At 45.2% G+C, this 26,150-nt stretch overlaps 1 protein-coding gene across 2 annotated transcripts; it reads right to left on the reverse strand.

The window, feature by feature from the left end:
- On the reverse strand, positions 1–24,540 carry abl2 (c-abl oncogene 2, non-receptor tyrosine kinase). 2 transcript variants are annotated; one of them, XM_083970405.1, is made up of 11 exons: positions 23,885–24,540; positions 12,613–12,774; positions 9,742–10,037; positions 9,261–9,533; positions 8,915–8,999; positions 8,602–8,779; positions 8,198–8,382; positions 7,936–8,088; positions 7,544–7,633; positions 7,043–7,225; positions 1–4,974 (listed from the first exon to the last, which is right to left on the reverse strand). In XM_083970405.1, exons 1-11 carry the CDS (start codon positions 24,099–24,101, stop codon positions 3,164–3,166), a joined length of 3,633 nt encoding a protein of 1,210 aa, XP_083826531.1. In that variant the 5' UTR covers positions 24,102–24,540; the 3' UTR covers positions 1–3,163. The 2 variants fall into 2 exon arrangements, with proteins under 2 accessions (XP_083826531.1, XP_083826530.1); XM_083970404.1 differs by having other exon boundaries at positions 12,613–12,777.
- Between the last annotated feature and the right edge of the window lie 1,610 nt (positions 24,541–26,150).

The raw sequence follows: 26,150 nt of genomic DNA on the forward strand, positions 1-26,150 counted from the left end.
TAAAAAAGTTAATGTTAACATCTCTGCCATTTTTCATCCCTGTTTAGATTCACATATTCCATTATGGTGTGTCTGTGTGTGTGTGTCTGTGTGTCAGTTTACATTGCACTCGTACAACTGAAGAAGTGGCCTTTGGTATAATGATGCAGACGTTCTCCAGAGCTGCTCTCCAAAACAGAGAGACAGAAGGGAAAACAACAGATGTACAGAATAAATGCAGGCAACTTAAATAAAAACTGATATGATGTGGTCAGTTAAAACACAAAAATTAGTTCTGATATCCGATTTAAGGGTGAGCAGATCACCATTGGTACCAAATCGATTCATTGACACCGTAAAGCATTGATTGAATATTTATGTTTTATTTCTTGGGGGGAAAAAAGACTGGACACTTCTTGGATTCTATAACATCTAATTTTTCTTTCACTCCTTGATAAGGCTTTTTTGGGAAACCTGTTCCACAGAGATGCACTAAACAAAAAAATCAATAGAAACCAAACAGGCAAACAGACCAAACTGTTGCTAGGCAATTACAGAAAAAAATGTTTCAGACAACACTTTTGACATGATTAGATTACGAGACAACAGAGCAGCTTGGATTTAGTGCAGCAGGCTCGAGTGTTGTTTGTTCAAGAGGAAACCTAAACATATATGGCTGCACTAACAGTGTTAACGGCCGCTAACACGTGACCTAAGTAACAAAGTGGCCAAATACAAAGTTGAAACAAAGTGCACCTTTTGGTTTCAAGTTTGGATATGACTTCCGAGTGACAGAAACGCCTTATGTAGTGATAATCACAATTTCATGGCTATGAAAAGCTAACATGGATGTTGAAATGATGGACTTAAATATTGCCACTTGTGATTTCTTGCAGTGTACATAAATTATTTGTGACTGTATAAATTATTTGTTCACAAAAAGGCACCAAGAATCATGAACACAACAATGATGGCATCCGGTTTGTCTCAAGAAATGGGAACATTTTCCTGACACATGAAATAATGACATGAAATGCACCATGAAACAAGTTGACAAAAAGAAGTTCTACTTGGCAATCCATCAAGTGTCAATTACGGACATTTTTGAAAAGTGTTATGGACCTGCAGTGTCAGATTACATTTTGTAAAATTCAGATGTGTCAAAGAGCCAATGTGTCTTATCCAGGCTGATCTTTTCCAGTGTAAATTAAGATGTGAGCCAAAGCAAACAAAGAAAAAAAAAAAAAATTCTGTGAGTTTGTTTGTGTGTGTGTGTGTGTGTGTATGTGTGCGCGCGCTGTACACAGTTTTTGTTTGTGCTCAAAAAAACAGAGCAGCTGTTTCTGGACTTACTTAGTGTGACCAAAATTCAAACTATGGGCCAATGAACTGTAAAAAAAATAATAGTAATAAATAAAGAAAAATGGCACCTTAAGAGTTTAAAAGAGTCATGCAGATGAACATTGGACCGGGTTCAGAACCAAAGAACAATACATTCATAAAGCAGATATTCAGATCTGGGTGGATGGGCCTCAGTCTTGCGACAGATCTCTACAGTCAAAGACATTACTATTTATGCTGTGACCACACATAAATCTTTTGTTTCCTGGATATGAAATAAATCAAATATTTACATAACTCTTTTCTCAAAATAGGTCTGTGCTTTTAATAATAATAAAAAAAAAAACAAGAATAATTTAAAATTCAAGTTCATACATAGACATTCTAAAAAGCATTTTTCTTTGAACCAAATAATGTACAAATGGCTCATGTGCTGAAGACATACTGCAATTTGTTTGCTGAGAGATCAGTACTGTGTGATTAGTGTAAAGTAGGTCTTTGCATTTTCGTAGTGTTCATACATTGTAGAATTTGAGGCACTGAGGCCACGACAAGGCTACAGGGAATCCAGCACTGTCCATACTCAGAAGGACACTTATAGAAACACTGTCCCAGTTCACCTGCTCATGTGCTACCCTGTGCTCTCTCTCCCCTCCCCTCACTCCACTCTCTTTTATGCTCCGTCATTACAAGGAAGAAATATGGTGTGCAGGGATAACTGGACATAAATAATGAAATGCTTTAGGGGACGGGGGATTTCCCCCCCCCATTTATGTGGCACTGTGTTAAAGTGTGAACATCAGTCACATCACTGAAGCGAAGACAAAATACTGTGCATATGATAAGACGCCCCACATTCACTCACTTATGCTCCAGTACTGTGGGAAAATAGATTCATATAGATCTTTTCTTGTCTTTTTTTTTCCTTTTCTTTTTCTTTTTTTTTTTTAGATTTGATAAGCCTGTATTTGGTATTACTGAAACGCCAACTCAACGTTTCACTTGAGCTTATTTACATGCTTTTCAAATGAACACAAGTTTCAATGCTATAAGTGATCCCTTCAATAGCTCTCAATGGTCTCACCTTGTGGGAATGTCACTGTCAAAACAGCTGATTATTCTCGAACGGTTATTCTCAAAAACAAGACTTTAAAAAAAAAAAAAAACACTTTTGGGCTGGTTTACTCTTTTGTCCAACTACTGAAAAACACTGTCAGTTGCAACCTATGAAATAAAATCAAAATAGACATCTGCACACAAAATAAAAGTGTCATATTCCCCAAATGGCTTTAAAAAATGGCTTATGGTCACTAAATTCCCCAGACACTAAGCAGAAAAGCTGATGATTCACATTATTTGTGAAACACTGTTGAGCTTCAGTCATGAGGGGAAAACAGTTGTGTAGTTTTGTCGGTACGGCTGGGCGCAACCACCGTCACTCTCACTCAGTAATGTGACAGACTGACAGACAAGCAGAGGGAGCTTTACCTAACTCTCTGGGCCGGCTACACACAGCTGATACACTCGACATTCATTGAACAAAGATGCCGTGGTGGAGACTTGTGGCGAAACGTTTCATGGTGCGACTTGAACCACATTTAGTTTGGTATATAAACATTTCTCAATATGTACAGATCAGAGCAAATTAGTGTCCACACTGGCATTTTATGAAACTGTTGTTTGTAAACAATAAAAAGATTACACTTTGTAGAGATTTTCTCTGAGGTACTTTAGAGACTCGTCTCATTTTGACCCCTAAAAAGCTGTCGATAGAACCAGAAACATAAAAAAAAGGGAATATAAGCGATCGGTCAGGGGTGACAGGGTGGTGTCGTCACAGTGGCTACCTCTGCACTACGTCACTAATCTCTTTAATACAGCTGTGCAGGTTGTCCAGTACAGTGTTGGGCCCCATATTGCTCAGTCCTCCTCCCGAAGACGAGGCCCTCAGTTCCTGCAGGCTGAGCTCCAGCTTCCCCACCGCCTCTCGGAAGGCGAATTTGTTCCTCATCTGAGGGATGCAGTCCACGTAACCTGAGCAGTAGTCTAGCAGCTGGTGGCCGGCGTCCAGCACCTGGCTGCTGGAGGGGCTGTCGGAGCTGGCGTGGAGGGCGCTGCTCAGGCACTCGGCGCACTCCAGCAGGGCCTCGCGGCTCACCCGCTCCAGAGGCACCCGCTCCGCCTGCTGCCTGGTTCGCCGCAGCGCCACTTTGGAGCCGGCGGCGGTCGGTGCAGTGTGTGAGGACGAGGCAGTGGTGGTGGCCCCGTTGGCCATTTTGATGGGAGTCGTGTTGGTGGTGGCGGAAGAGGAGGAAGATCCAGGAGGCACTTGTGGCGGCGGCACCGACGGCCTGCCCGTCGTCGCTCCTCCGGACAGTCGCCCTGACCTGTGACCTTTTAACGTGTCTCCGTTCACTTCTAGCGGCGCGCCTCCTACCTGCTCCTCCCCGTCGCCGCTGTAGGAGTGCTGCAGGCTGCGCAGAGTGGGAGGCGGAGGAGGAGCGCACTTGGGTTTTACAAGTCGTGGCCTGTCCCGGTCCGATTGGTGCTCAGACAGCAGTTTGAAGCGGTTCCCCTGAGAGTCGAGCCCGACCAGGTGCACGTCGGCCGGGCTGTGCTTCAGCGTGGGGGAGATCAGGACTGGAACTTTGTGGTTGTGTGTCGGTGCGGCCGAGGAAGGACTCGAACTCGAAGTCTTAGAGGGCGACGACCAACTCTGCTGCCTTTCCAGTCCTCCCCCACTCTCCTCTCTGCTCTCCCTGAGCCGGGAGAGACTCTCCGAATCTCCCACCTCCCCCCCGACTCCTGGTGCCCTCACCCCTACAGCAGTGCCCCTGGGTAGTAGCTTGGCTTTGGGCCTTTCCCTGATCTGTGCCGTCCCCTCGTCCATCCTCCTCAGCAGAGTTTCTGAGGGCCGCGCGGCCCCGTTCTCTGGCTGGGAGGTGGTGGAGGCAGTCCTCTCCAGAGGGGGTTTAGCACTGCGGTTCCTGGGTAAAGTCAGAGCCATGCGCTCCAGGTCTGGGAGCCCAGCCGACATAGAGGAGGTAGAATTGGACCTAGGGAAGGGTTTCGGCCCTCCAACTATACTTCCACCGTCCTCTGAAGAGGTCGTCTTTCCTGTCCGTAGCCCGAGGGTCTTTTTGATGAGTCTAGGTGTAAAAAAACCAGCCAACCCGCTCCAACTGCTGCCGCTCGTCACCTGTGAACCAAGGCCTCCGCTGGAGGGTTTCTGTCCGAAAGCGGCCCCGCAGCAGCGCGACTGAGTCTGCGTGGGTTCCCCGTGGGAGTGGGAAGGAGAGGCAGAGAAGCCCCCTAAACTGTCAGACTGGGGCAAAGGAGGAGGAGCGCTGAAATCAGCAGTGGGTTCGTATTTTTTGTGAGGTTGCGTCTCCATCTCCCGGAAAGAGCTGCTCCTCTTGGGTGGCGTGGGAAGGTTCTGCTGGAGCTGGGAGGATGGTGAGGAGGAAGAAGAGGAGGAAGTTTTCTTCTTGATGAAGGAGCTGAAGAAGCCAGTCTTACGGTCTCGTGTAAATGTGCCCATGTCCTGTGCATCATCTAAAAGGCTGCTGGGAGATTTATCTCGTGGCTGCTGTTTTCTGGGCAGAGCAGGAGAGCTGCCTGACCGGCCATCGCCTCCCAGCAAAGAAGCCCAGCCTGGAAAAAGAGCAGAGACAAATGGATTACGACGATGACATTAAAACAAAGCTGGGCGAGATCGACATAAATATAACCATCCTTGTTCAAATCTTGCTCAATATCCAGCAAAAGGTATTGACAGATATTGTTCTAAATTCTTTTAGCTCCCTCGCCTGTGCTTTAATGTCCTTCACTCTATCAGACAGCTGTGTTGTTGTAATAAGATGGACTGTTCCCTTTCTCTCTAAAAGCTGCTTTTTCCTCCTTGGGGACTCATGAGTAAGGAAAAGGCATTTCAGGGAAGGAGACTAATGCACTCAGTAATTCAATGATTAACAAGTTGCTCTAGTAAAAGATGGGATGGTGAATACACCTCTGACTTGATGAGAACAACAGGAGCCCCTGATACTAGGAGAGCTGTTGTGTAACTTTGCTGCTAACCCATAAATACAATAAGTAAGAGAAAGTCAGTCAATCATATTTATCAACGCTCTGAAGCCATTAGTGAACAGAGGAGCAAACACACAAACACTTCCAACAACTATGACACTGCCCTCATTAATAATGTACATGTAAATATAAATATATGCAAACAAGAAATATTCATAACACTGTTGTAAACGGAAGCATTTATGAAGCACTGCTATCCAAGCTTTACGATTTACATATCATTCACAACACATGGTCACACACCAGTGTGCAGAGACCCAGCCAGACCATTGGGTGCAATGTGAAGAACACTTGTGGACAGCGGGAGCTGGGAAATGCCAACCCTGTGATGTAGCAGTCTGACATTAACCCAAAATACATGGAAAATGTATAGGTTATGGTTTTTTTTTTTTTTTTAGTATTTTGCGTATGTTTATGTGCAATTTTGCACAATCAGAGGGGAAACTTTGCTTTTTAGTCTTGTGATAACTCTTGTGCTTTATGGGTTAGGGTTGAGTTACATCTTCTGCATGCATCACATTTAAGTGGAATTATGATTCATGAACCCTCCTCTTCCTTTTCATTGTGAATAGTTGGTAGTTATGGACATGAAAAATGCAAGATAAACTAAATGGCGACAATGACAAAAAAACAAACAAAAAAAAACCCAGACAAAAACAGATGGACAGAGTGTCTCCTTTACAAAAACACACACATCCTGAGAGCCTCTCCAAAAACACAAATGAACAAGTTTTTATTTTCAACAAATAAATATGTAATAATTTAAACAAGACAAGACAAACAACAGACAATATGATGTGAATTTAATGTTGGCGTTGGAAAATATTAATACATATATTGACTCATCTTGTTAACACATCACAGGTAACAGACACTTGTTATATGTACACATGTCAGAGACATGGGATGACTTGTTATACTGGGGGAGTGTTTGACCTCGACTTGGACAAAAGAAGCTTAAACCACATTTGAAACGCTGCAGGAAACTGAAACCACTTAATGCTAAAGTGCTGGTTTTCTTAAATCAGCAGTTCATGGAATTAGTGTGTCCTGTTAGTTAAACTAATTTGGACAGGCAGTAAGTACCAGTATCTAGAAAAGTCTTCACTCAACGCTACAAAAAACAAGGTTACAAGTAAGTTATCAGGAATATAGTGGCAGCTTCACATAGTATATATAATAATATTATAATGGTATTTTTCTTCACTCCTATCCCCAGATTTTCTAAGTGTTGCAGGATTATTCTAAGGTTCAATCATTGTGTTTTATCTTTAAAGTCTTTTAAGTGATTTGAGATGACATGGACATGCACTTAAATTTCGTGGATGAATAATTTGAACATTGAAGTTTAGAGATTTGATTTTTTACACTAATATACTAAAGTATGGAAACAGTTGTTGTAATTCTGGGCCAATGGAATGACACGGTCAGGCGGTGCTTGCAGTACTGCTGTGAGACAGCGCTGGTGGACTGACGGGCAGTCAGTTGTTCAGGAAAATGACCGCTCTTCTCCTCAGGCGGCGGGCTTGGCGACGCTGCAGGTGAGTCTCTGAAGTGGTGTCCTCAGGCGTACCTGCAGAATCATAATGTCGTGCACCTGCGTTGTTGGTAGTAAGGTAGGGATGCCTGGCTGTACCTGAGTGGCTGTGCATGCCGTGGTCGGGGCGCCCGTCCAGTCCACCCTCGATGTTTTCCTTGTTTTCTGTGTGCTTGTGGGTTGTGCGAGATTTGGAAGGCAAGAGGGGCATGTCATGACCGAAAGAGTGCAGCGGTCCGCAGTGACCAGAGGAGGCCGTCTTGCAGAGCTCCTCTGCCACCTCTGTAATGTACAAAAAAAAACAAAAAGACACAAATGTCAGAGGCGGGCTGTACTTTATTTGCTGAACAAATAAACAAATACAGTAAGTACTAATTCCTTTTGAACTTTTGAATGTGTGTTAATGATGATTAAACTCTCATCCCCATAGCTCTATACTTGTTTCTTCTTTTTTGCCTGTTTTGAATGCTTTCATAAGCTGAACAGGCAGTCGACCTGCTTCAACAATTGCAAAGCCCAATAAAATAATAAGAAAATAAAAAGTCTGAATGAGGGTGGTCTAACTCCACAAGAGCTGAGAAAAAGCTACATGAACTGTACCTTCAGAGATGCTGGAGTCATGGAACATCGTCTCGAAGGCTTGATGGATTTCTGCAAATGAAGGCCTGTCTAATGGGCTCCACTGCCAGCCTTTAGGAAAGACACAGACAAAAAAAATTACTACATGTGACTTAATAATGGGTTTAAAGTAATCCACCTACAAATCCAACATTGCTTTCATGAATGATTCAAAAGAAATTCTTTTGTCCAAAATCAGGACGGCCAGCTTTCAGTCAGTGTGAGAGGGGATGCAATGAAGTGTGACATGACGAAGGCCTGACAGAAATGTAAGAAAGATGAATGGACGGCCGCAGCTGTCAACCTCTGTTCACGTCTTCCCTGTGCAGTGTGAGCACTTGTAAAACAAGTATGAAGTAGGCCAGACTACTCACATGCTCTCATGAGTTCATAGACTTTAGGTGGACATCCCTCCGGCTGCTCCATGCGGTATCCTTTCTCCAGGAGGTCATAGACCTGAGACAGATCAATGCCTGGGTACGGAGACATGCCGTATGTGGCGATTTCCCACAGTAGCACCCCGAATGCTGTAGACAAGAAAGATTCACAGGATCAAACATTAGGACAATAGGAAATTAAGCACCAAAAGAGGAATAATCTGCATTTGGTATGACTGTAAGCACATATATTGCTCACCCCAGACATCAGACTTGATGGAGAAGGTGTTGTATGCGAGGCTCTCGGGTGCCGTCCATTTAATGGGGAATTTGGCCCCAGCGTGGGCAGTGTAGGTGTCACCAGTCATTAACCTGCTCAAGCCAAAGTCGGCAACCTTCACCACATGATTCTCACCGACCAGGCAGTTCCTCGCTGCAAGATCCCTGAGGGGTGAGGGGAGGAGGAGGAGAGAGAGAGAGAGAAAAAGAATTAATCTTTTGCATTTGTGGATTAATACCATGATATGTTTGAATCTACACACACACACACACACACACATTCTGGTGTGGCGGTCAGTTGTAGAAACAGAATTGCCCTATGGGATAAATAAAGTAATCTCAACTCAACTCAACTCACAGACATACTTAAGACTATTCCCTTACCTGTGTATGAAGTTCTTCTTTTCCAGGTATTCCATGGCAGAAGAGATCTGTGTGGCCATGTAGAGCAGCACCACAGCGTTCACCTCCTCTTTGTCACACTCTCTCAAGTAGTCCAGTAGGTTGCCGTGTGGCATGTACTCAGTTACAATGTAAAACGGAGGCTCCAATGTACACACACCTGTGCAGAATACAAATAGTGGGAGGCAAGAATGTCTTGGTAATCAGACTATAATAAATACAGACAGGGCAACTATTCATTCAAGAAATAAAGTTAAGCTATGAAATACAATCAGTGACATTCATAAATACTGACCTAGCAGCTGGACGAGGTTTGGGTGTTTGACCTCCTTCATCACTGCTGCTTCTTTCAAGAATTCTTCAACCTCCATGGTGTCCTCCTGTCATTGAAACACAGAGAAATGTAAATCAAAAAGAAAGAGGCCTTTTACCTGACAGACATACAACATAAACGATCAAATGCAATACCACAGGCCACCTGCAGGTGGTGATCTATAACCATTGTTTTTGCCCAGTTCCTTAGATTTAAAGCTACAAAGCTTCTGGGAGAATACCCATCAAAAACAGGAGATTTTACAGCCCAACTATCCACTGTAAAGCTCAGGGAAATAAACTGATGACATAAAAATGGGCCTCCTGACCTTGAGTGTTTTGACAGCCACCGTGAGGTTGTACTTTTTCCACACTCCCACGTACACCTCCCCGTACTGGCCTCCTCCCAGCTTGTGCTTCATGGTGATGTCTGTGCGCTCCATCTCCCATTTGTCGTGGATGGGTGACACACCGTACACTGTGGGCTTGTTACATTTGGGTGCTGGGTAGTGCAATGTGGTGACCAGGCCATCGGCGACAGTGGAGTGGTGGTGGACCAGCTCAGCCAGGGTGGCGAAGCGGCTCTCAGACGTCACATACACCTGAGGGGGATAAGGTGGGGAGGAGGAGGAGGAGGCAGAGGGTTGGACAAAGGCATGAGAAAAGAAGATGTACTCTGGTGGAGTCCAAACACCTACCGCAGGTTAATAACAAAGTAATAATGACAATCGTGCAGCTATACAAAACAGAACTTGAGCTTTTAGCCAGCCAATTCAAACTCCAAGTACCGTAAACCCTTCGTGTGTGTACCTTTCCATCAGAGGCGGTGTTGATCCTGTAGTGGTAGACTCTCCCCTCGTAGCGCAGGGATATGGACAGCTGACCGGGGCTGCTCTCGCTTTCCCGGACCAGAAAGCTCCCGTTGATGAGGGAGGAGAGCAGGTACTCTGCAGCGCTGCGAGACACAGGCCCGTGATACCAGCTGTGCTTCTCCAGGCTGTTGACTGGTGTGATGTAGTTGGAGGGCACCCAGCCTTGGCCGTTCTTGGAGCGCACTTCACTCCACTCTCCATTCTGGTTGTAGCCCAGCACACGCAGCTTCTCACCTGCACACAGGAGGAGAAACGAGTGAGAATAGATCAGACTGAACTGGTCACATGGTCACAGCTTTTTTACACCCCGTCTACCCAAAAAGCACCAGTAGATGCCTAAAGGAGCTCACAAACCGGGACGACAGACTGACAGGAGCAGTGACGTCGCACACTCGTAGCCTGAGATGCAAAATGGTTTAATAGAATCGAATAGACATAACCAACGTTTCGACCATAATGGTCTTCGTCAGGGTATAGAAGACACAACATTTTTTCTTCTTCTTTCTTTCGTCTTCAAAACCCTGAAACGTTGGTTATGTTTATTTGATTCTATTAAACCATTTTGCATCTAAGGCTAGTGTGCGACATCACTTCTCCTCTAAAAGTTAAATAAGAAAATTAAAGTGTCCACTTCTGATTGCAAGATTGAGATTCAATATATTTGATTTATTTTTCTTTTCAGACAAATGGAACAAAACCGTCTCACAAACTTTCCATGCTGGTCGTAACACCGCTTGGTATCAGGTCTCAGAGACAAGAGGAGTCATGGATAGGACGTGCCTCTGGTTGAAACTACATCAAAAGCAATGAATGATGGGGTTGTGTAAGCTGCATATCTGCCGTCGAAGAGCTGGCAAAACCAGGCATGTAGCGACTTGGTCTATCTGTCTCTATCTGTCTCTCTCTGACGTCAGTGCAGGAGACATGAGAGGGCAGAGAGGCACTGAAAAGAGGGAGCGACGCATCAGCACAGCAAACAACACTGAATGGAGAAGTGATGATCAGCATGTTGGATAAAAGATTAGAGAAAGAAAGAAAGAGGAAGACAGAGGGTAGGGGCAGGATGGGAGTGATGGTCTGGCAGAGAGTGGATGTTCAGCCTGCCAGTCCCACATGTTGCCTCCACTGCCTTTTCTTCCTGTCAACATCTTCCTGGATGAGACTGACTATTCACTTTACATAGCAAAGCAATGTAAAAATGATGCTGCATTTCTGCACAGCTGAACCTGGTTCAACTTTTTCTGTCAGATGACCTTACATTGTTTTTGTTTTTTTTATTGGAACTGAAATGAAGGGGGTTTTGCGTTCCTTCACAACAGGGCTAAAGTCAATCTGAAAGCTCTCGTGAACCAGCCGCTTCAAACGGTGAGAACCAGCAGCCACAGAGTTTGTGCAATAGACTTACATTAAGCAGTTCAATACCATAGAGTAAACATCCAACTAACTGAGCTGAGTCCAGTCGGCCCACCAACATGTAACCACCACCGACCGGGGCTGCAGGTCGAGCTCTCAGAACTTAACACATTACGCCAGCAAATCCACAGAGCTACATTAAACAGACATGGTTATCCACATCCAGCCCACCAATCCACCAGTCTCCTCTGTGTCTGTCGTCTGTGTCTCCAAGTTTTGTGGGAGTGGAAACATTGACTGCCTCCCTCTCCCTCTCTCCCTCTCTCTCTCTCTCTCACACACACTGGGAGCCATGTGTGCCTGAAGTCGGGCTCTCGTCTGGGCCTAGCCTGGTTTGGCCTGGCACAGAGAGGAGACAATGATTAGCCCCAGACGCGAGTCGAGCCAAGTCCCTCTTCTCTGTGATCGGCCTCAGCTCGCCGTGCTCATCCACCTGTTATTATTACAGTTGCACAAATTCCATATTAACGCAGCTTTTAGAGGTAAGCTCAGTCGGGTCGTTTCCCATGTGACGCAGCAGAGAGCGGCACCGATAGGAAAAGTGCAATGGAGCCTGGGGAGAGCACATGTGCTCGCATGTGGGCAGAAATCTCAGATTCACTCCATGAGTCAGGGTCTAAACATAATTTCCATCCCAGGCAGCTGCCATGGAAGCCTTAAAATGATGGATAATTAACACACTCTGCCACGTTTAATGCTTTAGATCGGTTGGGGGAAACAAGCTTGGCCCACTCTGGATAATATTATGAGGATATTTTAAGCTCATTACTCAGGGTAGAGCTTGATGACCGGTTAACTGCTGCAGGTTCAGAGAGGAAAGAGGAAGGGGAATACAAATTAAGAAAATAGTGGAAAGAGAAGAAAGATCATAAACAAATAACCTTGTACTGTAACAACCACTGTGCTAGTGGGTAATAATCCCCTTTCCTCATAGGTGGAGTAAAAGAATCAAATTATAGTTTGAAGGAGGGATGTGGTATGTGTGTGTGTGGGTGGGCGCAGAACAAGAAAGTCATAGCTGGGGGTTAGATACCTGCTGATGTAATGGAAAGGTGAAATCACAGTTACTGTTAGGTAAAGCTCTGTTGCCACACGACATTCCTCGGGCATCACTAAACCTAACTAGTCATAACACAATCACTCCCGGAGACGCTGACCTGCCAATCACCGGCCTTGCCCTGAGGATACAGTGATGACTTGTTGCAACACAGGACGTGTAGATACAAAGGCAACACCTTTTTTAGTGATGATGCATGTAAACGGTGTACCCAAAGAATTTAAGGTGGAGAAGAATTTGTTGTCGTGATGCATCCGACAGGTACATGACACATTCACTAATAAAGAATTTCCCTTTTTAGTTTGTTATTTCAAGCCACAGTCCGGTGTCATTGTTTACCTTTGGTGATGCTGAGCGTGTTGTCTCCGCTGGCGACAAAGTCATAAAGTGCAACGAAGAGGTTTGGGTCGCTCTCAGCGGCCCCCAGTAGGTTCTCCTTGGAGCTCCAGCGCACCGCCTCTGTCAGCGCCGCCGAGTCCAGGCCGAATGGCCGGTGAAGAGCTTCTGGATGGAAAGAAGGAGTCAGGGGTCAGGGGAGAGAGAAAACACACTGTTAAAGTTGGAGGAAGACACATTATGCACACAGGTCAAGGGTGAGAGTAAAGAGCCACCATCACTGACAAGCTCCTTGGCACCAACAGGCTGTATAATCCCAGCAGTAGTTGAGTTGCAGGACTGATGCCCTCTAAGCAAATGGTAACTTTAACTCCCCCATAATCTCCAGAGTCTCATCTCCAGAGTCCATTCTGCAGGTCATCTACCTGTCTGTCCACGCTTCGTCCCTTGCTTGACCCCAGTGTGGCGTTGGCGGCCACTCAGAGCCGCCCACTCTTCCTCAAAACTGCTGCTTGCCTGCAGGCACCTCAAAGGCATTACTTTAGCTGGTCCTCTCTCTGAAGAGCACCGGTATCACAGACTACACACACTCAGACCTGCCGTGTCTAGCCCCAGCTAGGTAAGATCTGAGGTGGGAGTGTTGTTGTGTGTGTGTATATAGGGAGAGGGAGGGGGCGGAGCCACGGCGCCACCGGGATAGGAAAGATTCTCCCTCTACACAGGATGCAGTGATCGCCATAGCTACAAAACACACACACACACCCCCACAAGACACACAATTAGGAACTTGTACATGCGTAGCCAATACGTTCTACACTCGACAGCTGCTGCCAAAGTCGCTGCGTGTCTGGACAGCTGCTGGGTGAGTGGGAAGAGGAGGAGGGTGGCGAAATGGAGGGATGGAGAACAAGAACTTAAGAAGAGAAAAGCTATGACACAGAATGGCTTTCCTTAAATGGTTTATTTCAGACAAACAGAAGAGCATCCACTGTGCCACAGGGGTCTTGATTTAACTCTGTGGTTGTATTGTAAGTTGTACTTTATGGTATAGTTGTTGTGTAGGATTGTAATATAATGAGAGGTGTTTATATTTTTCTTGTAAACAACAGGGGAAGCAATACAAGCCTCAAACAGAGGTGATCTGGCTGTACACAAGCCTTTATGACCTGAATGCATCGTACAGCCCCAAGATAAAAAAAAAAACGTCTTCCAAGTGAAATACATTAGCGCAGACTTGTCATTATTTCTGCGTAATGGTGTGGTTTTGAATCCTGTACACTCGTTTTTTGTATTAGTCAAAATCCAACTTCATGTTAAAGTCTATGATTAAGAAAAAACATCACATTGGTGATGAAATTTTGTCTGATGAGGACGACAAAAAGGCTTTTTCTTTCAGTTTTAAACATCTGCCAGGAAGCTGCCACCTACACACTCAGTTATGAATCCTTCTAAAAACCCTGTTTCTTTTGCCTGCAGCCCTTTTCTTCACTGTCAGACAAGACATATATTGCCAACAGGGTTGGATTTTGGTTAAGATGGCAAACAGTCATCAGAGATATAAAAAAAATACTGTTTTCCAAAAACAACAACAACAACAACAACAACAACAACAAATTAAATTTATATAATGTAGATAAAACTATCACAGACGGGATTATGTCCTCTTTTTTGACTTTACAGCAGAAAACATACTTATTTGAGACGATGTAACGAGGTATTTAGTCTCACATCACAGTGTAAGTACATTTCTTAGGTCTAGTAATAGAAAAGTCGGTCATATTAGCAAACCCAATGTCATACAACTAACCTGAAAGTTGCTGTGAAAATGGAATACAATAATGGTCAGCTAATGAGTTCACAATCACACACAACTCAGATGTTAACATCACTTTCATATTTGGTTTTTCATTTAAGAACCGAGAACATAAACCTCTAAACGTTAGATGCCAGTCAAATATTTAATTAATGAGCTTTTTTTCATGCAAATTCAAAGAACTGAGTGAAAATGTGCCCATGCTCTAATCTCACAAAGTTGGCAGATATTCATTAAGAAATTAAGTGTTTTCCATTGTAAGTCCACAACCATGTGGCAGGCACATGCCATACACATGCATGAGAGCAGAGAGACTGTCCAAGCAGTATTAACTAAATATCTTCCTCACTCAACAAACTGTTTAATATCTACTCTGTCCACCATGCCACATCATCTCTACAAGACTTGCCCACCTTTGTTCTGGACCAGCATGCACTGTAGCGCAGCAGTAGCCGTGACCTGGCTCAGCCACAGCTCCCAGTACATCTTCCGCTCTGGTCTGGTCAGCAATCAGTCCCCCAGTGTCCAAAGAAACCCAGTGGGCGTCTCAATCCGCTGTGCTGACTCTGAGCAAAATGTTCTGAAGCTTCACTGTGTCTATTTAGCCTCACACGAAGGCGACTGAAAAGCACTTGTGTACATTCTCCTGGAGCTCTCTAAACCATCTCCTCCACCGTGGAGGCACAGGCGCTGTACGAGAGGCCGGCGCTAGAGACGGAGACCCCCCAGACAAAGTATTTACCCACGCTGTCCTTGAATCAAACCACCTCGACTTCTGAAGTCAGTGACTTGCAGCCTCCTGTTGGGAACTCCCTGCTAGCTTTGATGTGGCTTAGGGGGAGTCAAGATTTCCAAGGTCCATCTGGAGAGCACAGACGCCCATGACTGATGCTCGCTGTGGTTTAACGCGCTGTAAAGAGGACGGCAAACCATGGCAGAGAAGGGGGAGCGAGGAAGGCGTGTGGTAAAGAGGGGGTGTGAGTGGGGGGGGGGGCATGTATATACAGAGGTTGGAGGGTGCAGGGGGGTATACCGTATGGAGGAAAGTTGAGCTCAATGTGTGTGTGCTGTGTGTGCGAGGCCTGAACCAGTGCTGTGGCCGACAGCAGATGGCTGGTCTAGGGGGAGTAGAGGTCCTATTGACCCCCACTTTTCTCCTGTGTGTGTGTGTGTGTGTGTGTGTGTGTGTGTGTGTGTGTGTGTGTGTGTGTGTGTGTGTGTGTGTGTGTGTGTGCATGTACACAACATGTACACGACCACAACTGCCGTAGTCAGGCTGAGCCAACTGTCAGAGCTGCTCCTCTTACATAGCTACATATCACATCACTCTCCTCAGGAATGTTTTTAATGAACCAGTGATATTATGACAAACATCTTTGTCAAATTCCAGTCATCAGAGACAAAACAGCAGAAGGAAAATAAAGAAACTTAATCAGCACTTATTCGAGTATTAAAGATTAAATGAAGTGACAACGACAATCAAAATCACCATAAAACAATCGTGAGCCAGTTTTCTATTGATCGAATCCATTGAGTCGCTGTTAAATCTTTAAATCAGATCAACGGTGCTGTTGTACTTGGCCAAAAGCTCAGACCTCATGTGCTGAAACGTTTGATTGAGGGAGCAGTTGGCCTGCGTGCGTGGGGTATGTCGTCGTCGTGTGCCCGTGTGGGTGCCCCAGTGTGTGTGTGTGCTGTCAAGTGTAGCACATGTGCTTTGTGAAGAAACCACGGCTTTGTGCTTAGCAGAGCCGAGAGGGTATTTGCGAGTGCGAGGGGGCACGCCAAGCCAGCAGCCCGTAAGACAGCTGGGACAGAGGTGACCCGAGACCCAGAGCAGTAAGCGCACACACACATAACATGTAGACACACACATCACATACGCACACATCAATGGTTGACACTCTCTCCTTGGCTTGTCCCTGCACCCCCGCTGCTTCCCCTGCAGCTGTTTGTGTGAATGTTTGTGTTTGACTTCACTGGACCGACCGACCGACCGACCGGCCTGCCTTGTGCCAAAGTATTAAACGACACAATAACATCATTTACACACCAGCCTTATCAAAAACAATACAGTTCATATCTGAGAGCCCGTGACCAGAGAGGTAAGGGTGTATATTTAGCTGCTGGAGAACAAAACACAGCAACATGACATCCAGAAATAACAAGAGCACATAGTGATGGCGGTGCGGAGATAGACGGCGGGCCGCCCCGTCTGCAGGAAGCCCCGAACAAAAACCTGAGTCGATGCTGCGGATGAGACCTACATAACACAAGACGTTACATAAGTGGACGGGACAGGCCAGAGCAGATCCTGTGGCCGTCTCAGACAGACCGAGGTGAAGCAGGAGGGAGAGTCACAGATAGACGGAGCGGGCTGGAGCCAGAGAGACGGCTGCTGTATGTTGTAATCTAGCACCAGCAGGTATTTGTCCTCACCAAATCACATTGAGGCTCAATGATAAATCATGTTGCAGCAACTCTATCTAGTCTTCTGTATCACTGAGCGCAAAACAGACTCGACTGTTGGTGATACCATCAAAGCATATTTGAGGGGAAATAATAACATATGGCCTGTTTCCATAAGACATTTCAAAGTTAGGGAAATGCAAGATCTGAAGCTAAGTCTTATTAGTTTAGTTTTATTAAAACAGCTTCAAATCACTCTGTGAAAATGTCTTTAAAATCTCCACAGGCCCCTTAAGCCTACAACTTAATAAGGAAACAACCAACTTTTCATTGTTTTCGGATGTCTGAAGAACAAACAATCTAGAAAATAATCTACAGATTAAGCAGTAATGAAAATAATCATTAGTTCCAGCCCTACACGGTATACAACTACAGGAAAGGAAGAGAGCAAAGTAATGGGTCTTGAAAGAGAATTACATAAATGTATTACAGAGGGCTGCCGCAAAAGCTAAATGTGGGCTGAGATGAACTCGATGCAAAACTTTTAATACAGTTTTAGAGCAGTGTATTTGCAATAAAACTGTTCAAATCACCACGAATCAATGGGAAATACAACAAACATGTTTTGGCAGAAGGACCATTGTGTTGGTCTGTTTTATACATTTCATAATGTTCATGTTTATTGGAGTTATTGATCAAAAACAAACAAACTATTAGTTGATCTGTGTGTGCTCGTTTCCAACATCCATCAACAGTGTGAGAAGCAGTCTCACTAGGCTGGAGAGGAGACACGAGAGTCAGTTGTTGTTCAAGAGGACTGGACAAAGGACAATAGCCTCATTAATGCCACATCACGTGTGTGTCTGTGTGTGTGTGTCTCTGTGTGTGTGTCTGTCTCAGGAAGATATCCCCTGGTTCCTGGGGAAGTAAAAAGAACACAACACTACGGTTTATATCAGTCAGAGGCAACCGATCAGTTGTGCTGCATATACTGTACATGTAGATAGATATACACAATACCGCCACACACACACTTATATGCACTTGTCCTGCGCCCACGGTTTGCTCATGTCCATACTAGCAGATTCACACACGTCTACATCAATCAGACCCCCGCCTTAAACAAATCCTGGTGTGGTAACCCTCTCTGAGTAAGTAATTACACACAGGGCTCTGCCTCTGCTGGGAACACCTGTGAATGTTCTCCCCTCACCTCCGTCCATACAGCGCTCACGGCCGCTCCGCAGTCCACGTGGAAATACACCGATTAGGGAGTGGAGTGGACAAACACCAGTCTGGGCCTTGGGGCCGGTGGATCATTGAGGAACGGAGAAGAACGGAGCCCTAACCCACGGCTCACCCTGCCCCTGCCCCTCTCAGGGCTTGTTATGGGTTAATAATGGGCTTTAAGTGCTTCCCTCTAGGTGTGCTGGCAAAAAAAAAGGCTAAGTGCTTCTTTATGTGACAGCAGAGACGATGGGCGGCATATGTTCACTTGGAGATAACGTCTCATCCACACACTGCACTGGTGTGTTTCACACGCGGAGGCCAAATGCATATTAACAGTGGACTAAGTCTATTTCAATGCAGAGAAAATAAAGAGTTTCATATAAGCTTCCTGACCTGTCTGGTGCAGAGTTAAGGGTGTCGTGTCTGCGTTTAAAAATATCATTCAGTCCTTGTGATCTCAAATGATGAAAAAAAAAAGAAAAAGAGGCAAAAACATGCTTTTGGATTGCTAACAAGTATTTCTACTTCAGCCTTGCTCAATTCCCAAGTCAAAAAGAAAGTGTGTTTTTCTGTCCAGCAGAAGTCATAAATTCACAGAAAAGTACACTGAATGGAAATATTACGCTGATGTCAGAGCACTGTCCTCGCTGCAGATCTGCCCGCTCTTGTCAAATACATCATGCAACACGCTTTATGTGGATGGCTTTGAAAATGTCTGGCTGAGACGGGGTGTTTATGTGGCCAACTCCCCGCAGGTAAAAAAAGAGGTGTGTTCACTTCACAGCTAAATCTTTCCAAAACCCTGAGGAGGACAACTCTCCTTGTCGCCGCCTCGTTGCTTTTCTGCTCTCTTTTCCGACAAGGGTTTTACAGTTAGAACTCGTGAATCCTGACGTCTGAACGGCTAATCTGTGTGTGGTGTGGTTAAGCTGTGCTAAGGTGTAGGTTTAAGCTGCTTTACAATGACTCAGTTTACAGAACAGACTAAAGACATCACTTCCAGCGCGGTGTTGTTGGACAGCCGCGATGCCCCTGGCTGCAAAACCAGCCCTGTGGAGCAACTATGTTCAATGTTTACACCGCGTTGTAACAGAATGTGCTGCTTCCTATACTTGTTGAACACATCCCCTCAAATACAAAGCTGCACAACATGACAGTGAAGCAGCGGGGCGGCGGAGTCATTCATAACTGCAGAATGGATAAATGGAGGCTGAAATGTAATTAGCAACACATTCTTCAAACAAATCACTACAAGTCGCACATAATTGTGTCTCCTCTCAGAATAGTACACATACATCATCACATGGTATTATATTTGAGTGCGGCAGTGCCATGGGGCGCCCAGATTAGGGGTTTCTAACCAACTGGTCAGCTTGTGGGCGATTACACTGCAGGAGGAGGAGGACGTGCTGCTGGATAATCCTCACAAAGAGCTGCCCCACATTACAACTTCACCGACAAGGAAGGATGCAAAGGAAGAGAGCAAGCAAGCGCGCGCCTGTGTCGGTGTCTTTATGCATGTGTTGAGTGTTTACAGTAAGTGTGTGAGAGTTGTGCATTTCCAGCCAAGTCTCCAGCCTGCAACCCAGAAGATAAGCAGCAGTGATAATGCCAGCAACAGAGGACCGATCCTGGAAGTGAATCAATGCTTTAACAGGCTTGGCACAGGGGCAACTCCCCTCCTCCTCTCTCCTACCCCTACCCCTACCCCTACCCCTACCCCATATCTAATTTTTTCCCTGCTGCACCATAGCAGCTCAAGAGTGAAAACTCCAATTTAACCAGGAGCCACCACAACAATTTGGCCAGACCTCGACACAAATTGAAAACATTTGGTGTTTTTAAGCTGACAGATGCATGGGATGGTTTCACCATCTGCACAGCCAATCATTCACTGTTCAGATTAATCCTCACCCTTTAATGATATAAGCTGCGAGAGCGTCGAGGCCAAGGAATAAATACTGGGACTGTGGTTTTGGGAACTACACGAGGTTGACTGGTAGCAGATGCAAAGGCTCAAGGCTGCGACTGAGCGTTGGGGTACAGTCACAGCAATATTTAAACTTTGGGATAAAACAACAACCGAGCTAGATAAACCTCTGAACTGTGTTTTGTGCGTGGTGTGGTGGTGGTGACATTTGTTTATGACACATTCTTGGACGTTTGGCTGACTTTTAATGATGTCATTAGCTCTCCTAAGATAGACTCAGCACCGAGGCCTTTTCCCTGTTCAACGGAGCAGAGCCAGTCAATAGTCGAGGCTTGGCAGTCAGCCGTGGTACAGTGCAGTCTTGGGATGAGGATGAAGGCAAAGAGAGACATAAATGATTAAACACACAACCATTACGGAGTGCACAATGGTGCGTGCAGTCTTCAGATGTAGGACCGTTTTTGACGGTGTTAAACCTCTCTGTGTCTCTACTGTGCATCCATCTAATCACACTCATTGCCACCTTTGAGTCAATCAGTCAGACTCATCAGTTTTGCCCCAATTCCTGGTCTGTTTCACTCTGAGGAGGTGTGGCCATGGCTCCTCCTAGTGGTTAATGACGGTCACTAGGGCTGACTAACTCGTTTTTAATCAGTAGATCATCACCACACCATGATATTATTATTATCTAATTATTTAAAACTGCACCAAAAGCCATGGTAGCATAGGAAAGTAGATATTCCGCAGATACTGTACTCGCTGCTATGTGGCTTATCCTGGCTGTTGGGGTTTTAGCACATAGAGTCCATAGAAAAGTGGATTTGTCGCTAATCTAATTTCACTCATGATGCAAATCAGCTTAGGTTCTTGTATCCTGGATCCAGGCATCTCCTTTCTCCTCCAGGCAGCTTTAACAGTGATGCACTTTAGGTACAGCTGGCTCTACACAGACTATCAGCGCTGGTGCCAAAGAAATATTCCAATCAGCTCATCTGCCCCAATTTCTGTGGATGGTTTAGGGTAAAAATAGATTAGCGTATTGGTTTGTTGAGTTCATTTAGAAAAAACCTCCCAATTTGGGTTATTGCTTATTTACACCGTCAATACACCGATCAGATCTACTTGAGAGGCTAAATATACGAGACCTGCAGTGCAGTCTGACATGAAAATACCAATAATGAAGCTATTGTCTCAGCAGATTCAGTCAGTGTCAGTTCAGTAGCAAAGGACTCTCCTCACTGCAGTGTCTGTATCGGATGAACCCACTGCAGAGACAGGAATCTGGGAACTCCTGACAGGGCTAAAGTGGGTGGAACCGTCGATACGTCGCAGCCACTGATTCACCAATACGGGTCGTCAAACCGACACGCACAGAGGTGGCTGTCTGGACGGCTCCCTTTGAATCAGCACACAGAAGAGGTCTGGTTGAGAGACAGGGATACTAAATTAGTGATGAGCTGAGGAGAACTGCTGCTCACCTGAGCAAGGGGACAGAAGCTGAGGCAGCCAAAAACTGAAAATCAACTACCGAGGGGACGTGGAGGAGAGGGAAGGCAGGGGCCAGTGGGCCAAGCGTATTCAGGAGTAGATTTACTAATGCCCTCCAGCCTCTTTATCTGTTATAAAGTGCTTATGAAGCTGGATTAGTAAATCCATTTAAGTATGTTGATCTCTGATAGCTTTCAATAGGAACATATTTCAAATCACGCTGCCTCTAAAAAACCACGATCAATATAATAGATTCAAAAACATGCAGCAACATTAAATCAGATCTGACCTCAACTCAACACCTCATTGCACTGACTCACAACCACACTGTGCATCTGTTCTTGGACTTCTCTTTTCCTGACGTGACACCTCAACTTCCCAGAATGGGATCAATACATTTCATCTGAACTTCCATGCCGAGATCCAATCACAGGATGGCAAATAAACAGAAATGAAACCTAGTTATCTCCTAACTCAATCAACACTGTAACCAAAATTAGTTGATTCAATTCAGTCATTTATCACCTGGTGATCATTTTTCAAACTAATGATGAAGTAATTAGTAGAGAAAATAAGTAACTGATAAACCAAAAGGACATATTTAATATAAGCCCTAATGCAAATCAACTCCCTGATAATTGAAACAATCTCATAAAAAAAAAAATCCAAATTTCACCCACAAAGAGACGCAACATAATGCTGCATCATTATCACATAAATAGACTACCAGAAAAAAGGCACTTTGATAGTCAGTGGAAGAGTGAGCGCACAGTCCCAAGCTTCCTCACTTAAGACTCTTTGTTCTATTATTGTGTGCTTTGAAGAGTAGAAGTCTTTCTGCAGAGTGGCTGTGTGACTGCATCCTGGCTGCTATAAAAAGGCCACTCCTGCCCCGACATCGGAGAGAAGGGAACAGTGCCCGACAGCGAGTGGTGCTGCACTTAGTAGGTCTGTCTGTCTGTGTATGTACTCCAAACTGAGGAGGGTTACTTTTTTAGATGTGACAGCCAGGAATCGAAAATGCTTTCCATTCCCAAAAAGCTTGCACCTTCCACGCGTCCTTGCTGTCTCGCAGTCAGGTCTGGGACATCAGCGGAAACTATAGTTCAACCAGCTAGTTTTACATCTACACAACACACGTGAAGAGGGCGAAACAATTGAGCAAAAAAGTAGACGGACACAGTTAAGCAATTCAATGAAGGCCCTGTGAGAATTAACTGCATTACAATGACATTGCCACCTAGTAGGCATCCTGTCATTTTCATTTCTTATCACCACAGATCAGCCCACGCTGAGATCAACCCTTAGGGGAGAGGGCTGAGGGCAAAGAGGCAGAGGAGAGATACTGTAGATCTGAGCTGGTCTCCATGACTCACAGAGCCGATGACTTTATCAATGCACAGCTACAGCTCTGAGGCAGGAGCATAGTCAATGGGAAGAGTGGGGGGGTGAGGGTCAAGCACTTTTTGCTTGTGTCATTTTCCTAATGTGACCACTACTAACCCACATGATTCACTACAACGATCAGAATTCACTGATGATCCTGTGAGACAACAGACATTGAGATATTAAACTTTAATCTCGCAGAGAGTAGCTTTTAAACGTGGGGTGCTTGCCTGAAGAGTAATCACATAATGACAAGAATGTGACTTAAATAATTCACAGGAGATTTCCCACCGGATCAAACTGTGCAGTCAGCTGGCTGAGTGCGATGTAACAGTGGAGATGATCAGACAGAGGATGTAAGTGAGCATGTGAAAAACCACTAGGTATTGTAATGTGAGCCTGTGGCGACTGCTATAGTGACTTAATGGAGTGGAAATGCCTCTCAACTCAACCTCCGGAGGCAAGAATCACTGTTTACCAAACCATGTCTCGATCAGGACCTGGGCCTCGGAGACTGACTGAAGTCCACTGGTTAACCGTGGGGGGGGGGGGGGGGGGGGGGGCGGGCGTGTGACCCTTCTTTAGGGGAGGGATAGCCCGGAAAACGCGTCCTCTTCCCCCCCCCAAAAAACATTGTCTTTCCCTTCAGTGAGCTCCAGGTCACATGCAGCGCATTACATACATATGCTCCAAGTACAAGTGTTGTAGTGGTGTCAAATGTGAGCAAGTGAGTGACTTCCCCGTTATCTGGGTAACCTAACCCCGTATCTGCACACACACACACAGACAATGGATAAATTAGCGCACACTCACACACACATAGTAAAATGGATGAGACATGGAAAGCTAATGTTGGTTGGCATGGCTATTTCCGCTAACGCGTCGTTGTCAAACTAGCACGGACGCAGCTAACAGTCGCTAATCAGCAGCAGCAAACATATAAAAGTAAAGAGCAGACCCCTTCCCCGTCACACACACACACACACACACCCTTATCAATAAAGTACTTCTATCCTTACCTGAATGCTGTGTGAATATATTGATCCCTGGGTCGGGCGCGTTGACTGCAGCGGTCCTGCCCGGCGGTGTTCCGGTGCTACTGCCGGGTTCCCGGGGTCTCCTCCCGGCGCCGCTGCCCCGGTTCCCCTTCCCCTGGTGTGGTTGGGACGCGTGGGGCTGCGGCGCCTGCAGTCCGGTCGATGTGCCCTCACCGACGCGGCCTACCTGCTGTCCCATCCCGCCGGTAGTTTGATGTAAAGGACGTTTTGGGACGAAGCGAGCGAACCAACCCCCCCTTGCGCACCTCTGGCTCACATTCCCCCCCGAGCTGGAGCGGCCTGGCCCGAACACAGTCCTCCTCGATCCCCGGTCCCCTCCTCCTCCTCCCCGCGGTTCGTCAGTCAGTCGCCGAGCTAACGTTAACTAGCCCGTTTGGGTTTAGCCTGCGAGCTAACGTTAGCAGCTATATCAGTGAAACCCACCCACCCTGCTGCCTTTAACAATAAAAAAAATCGCAACCCCGGCGTGTGACAGCTAATGTCTCAATCCCGGCGATCCAGACGGTAATCCGAGCAGAAATCAACGGTAACCGACGAAGAGCGAGTTACGGTCAAATCTGTAGCTTTTTTCAGAAACGTTTCGCCGTTGTCCGGCCGCTGCGCGCCCCCTCTGACGCCGCCATCTTTACCGCAGAACAGGAGATGTGTTGCACAAGGCGGGGGGTTCGCCGCCGCTATCCCCCTGTCACCGTGATCCTCCTCCTACTCTCCTGCACCGTCACTAACCGGGTCCCACGACCACCGGTTCCAGCGGGCGAGGGGCCCATACGGCAGGTCTGATGATCCCAGGGTCCCGGAGAGAAATCCAGACATCACTATATCAGCCTCTGTCTAATATGAGAGTGGGGAAAAAATAGTGCTGAATTGTCTGTAATATAAAACTATAGGCACATACTTCATTATTTTAAGTAGTACTACAAAATATTTATAAAACTATACCCACTCTGCAGATATAATGAATGCACTCATTGGTAAAATATGATGGTCTTCAGTGTTTAACACTAATACAATTTTGTGGGGAAAGCTAATGCACTTGTAAGGTCAAAATACGATGGTCTTAAGTGCTTAACTAGGTACATATTACACTACATATTAATATTTTGTGCAAAAGCAAATGAAAATGCAAAAAAAGGGGGGAGAGGAGCCAAAAGAGCATATTTCTTTCTTTCTTTCTTTTTTAATTATTATTCTTAATAGTTATATTTTCATGTGTCTACCATCCAAAAATAGAACAACATACCAATTCATAAAACTGTCACCTGACACAATAGGCTTATTCAAGGCCAGAAAAAAATGATCACAATGAACACAAATATCACAGTAAGAAGGCAAAGCTCTGCTCACAAAAATAAACAGCTAATCCAACAGCATTTCTGCAGCTTGGCTCCTTTTCACCAACATAAATATGATCCAATTATTAACAAAATCTCAAAGGCAGAAAGCAAAATTAAAGTTTCAGTCAAGTGTGGAGTTCTCAAACTCATCAACGAGGCATTAAATGCCACAGGGTATTCCAATAATTCTGCAATCATCTGTACACATAAAAAAAAAAATAACGTGCTGGTACGTGTGTTGTTTGTTAATATTAATGCTGTAAATGACTGTATATGTGAAGGCTCTCTAGCCTAAATGAGCAGAGGATCAAAATAAAAGCTTTTGATACAGTGCCACCTTGTGGTCATACTTTTTTTTTTAGTAGTGCTGAGATTCCCATTGCTGGTTTTTACTTTGCATTGTGTGTCTCATTATTCACAAGCATAAATACAGTCTCCCTGCATTGAATTGGCAACAATAACTGTGCAATGATTGATTTGTGGTTTCCACCAACTAATACAAATGTATAAACACATTATTCCAAGACCAAAAGGGCTAAAAAGCACACTGAGCAGATACATATCCTTTCCATTTGTGACATGAAAATTACTGTATCTGACAAAGCCTACTCCAGCCCTTAGTGGTAATCAAGTATCATCATATCTCAGTGTTGTAATATTCTAGCAGCCAGCTGCAACAGTTTTACATTGGTCCACATCCTGTTTTGAGTTCACCACGTCACTGTATAACTCACATAACATTGGTCATTAACAAAATATAACATCATTTAAGTTCACAGGAAACTTTCTCTATGACACCTGATGCATATTTAAACCATTTCAATTCAATATTCAATAATACATTCAACAGTAGCAGAGTATACTAAATACTACAATATTTTGTTTTACGTCCA

Source organism: Trachurus trachurus (assembly GCF_905171665.1).
Source record: "Trachurus trachurus genome assembly, chromosome: 4".
Lineage (NCBI taxonomy): Eukaryota > Metazoa > Chordata > Actinopteri > Carangiformes > Carangidae > Trachurus > Trachurus trachurus.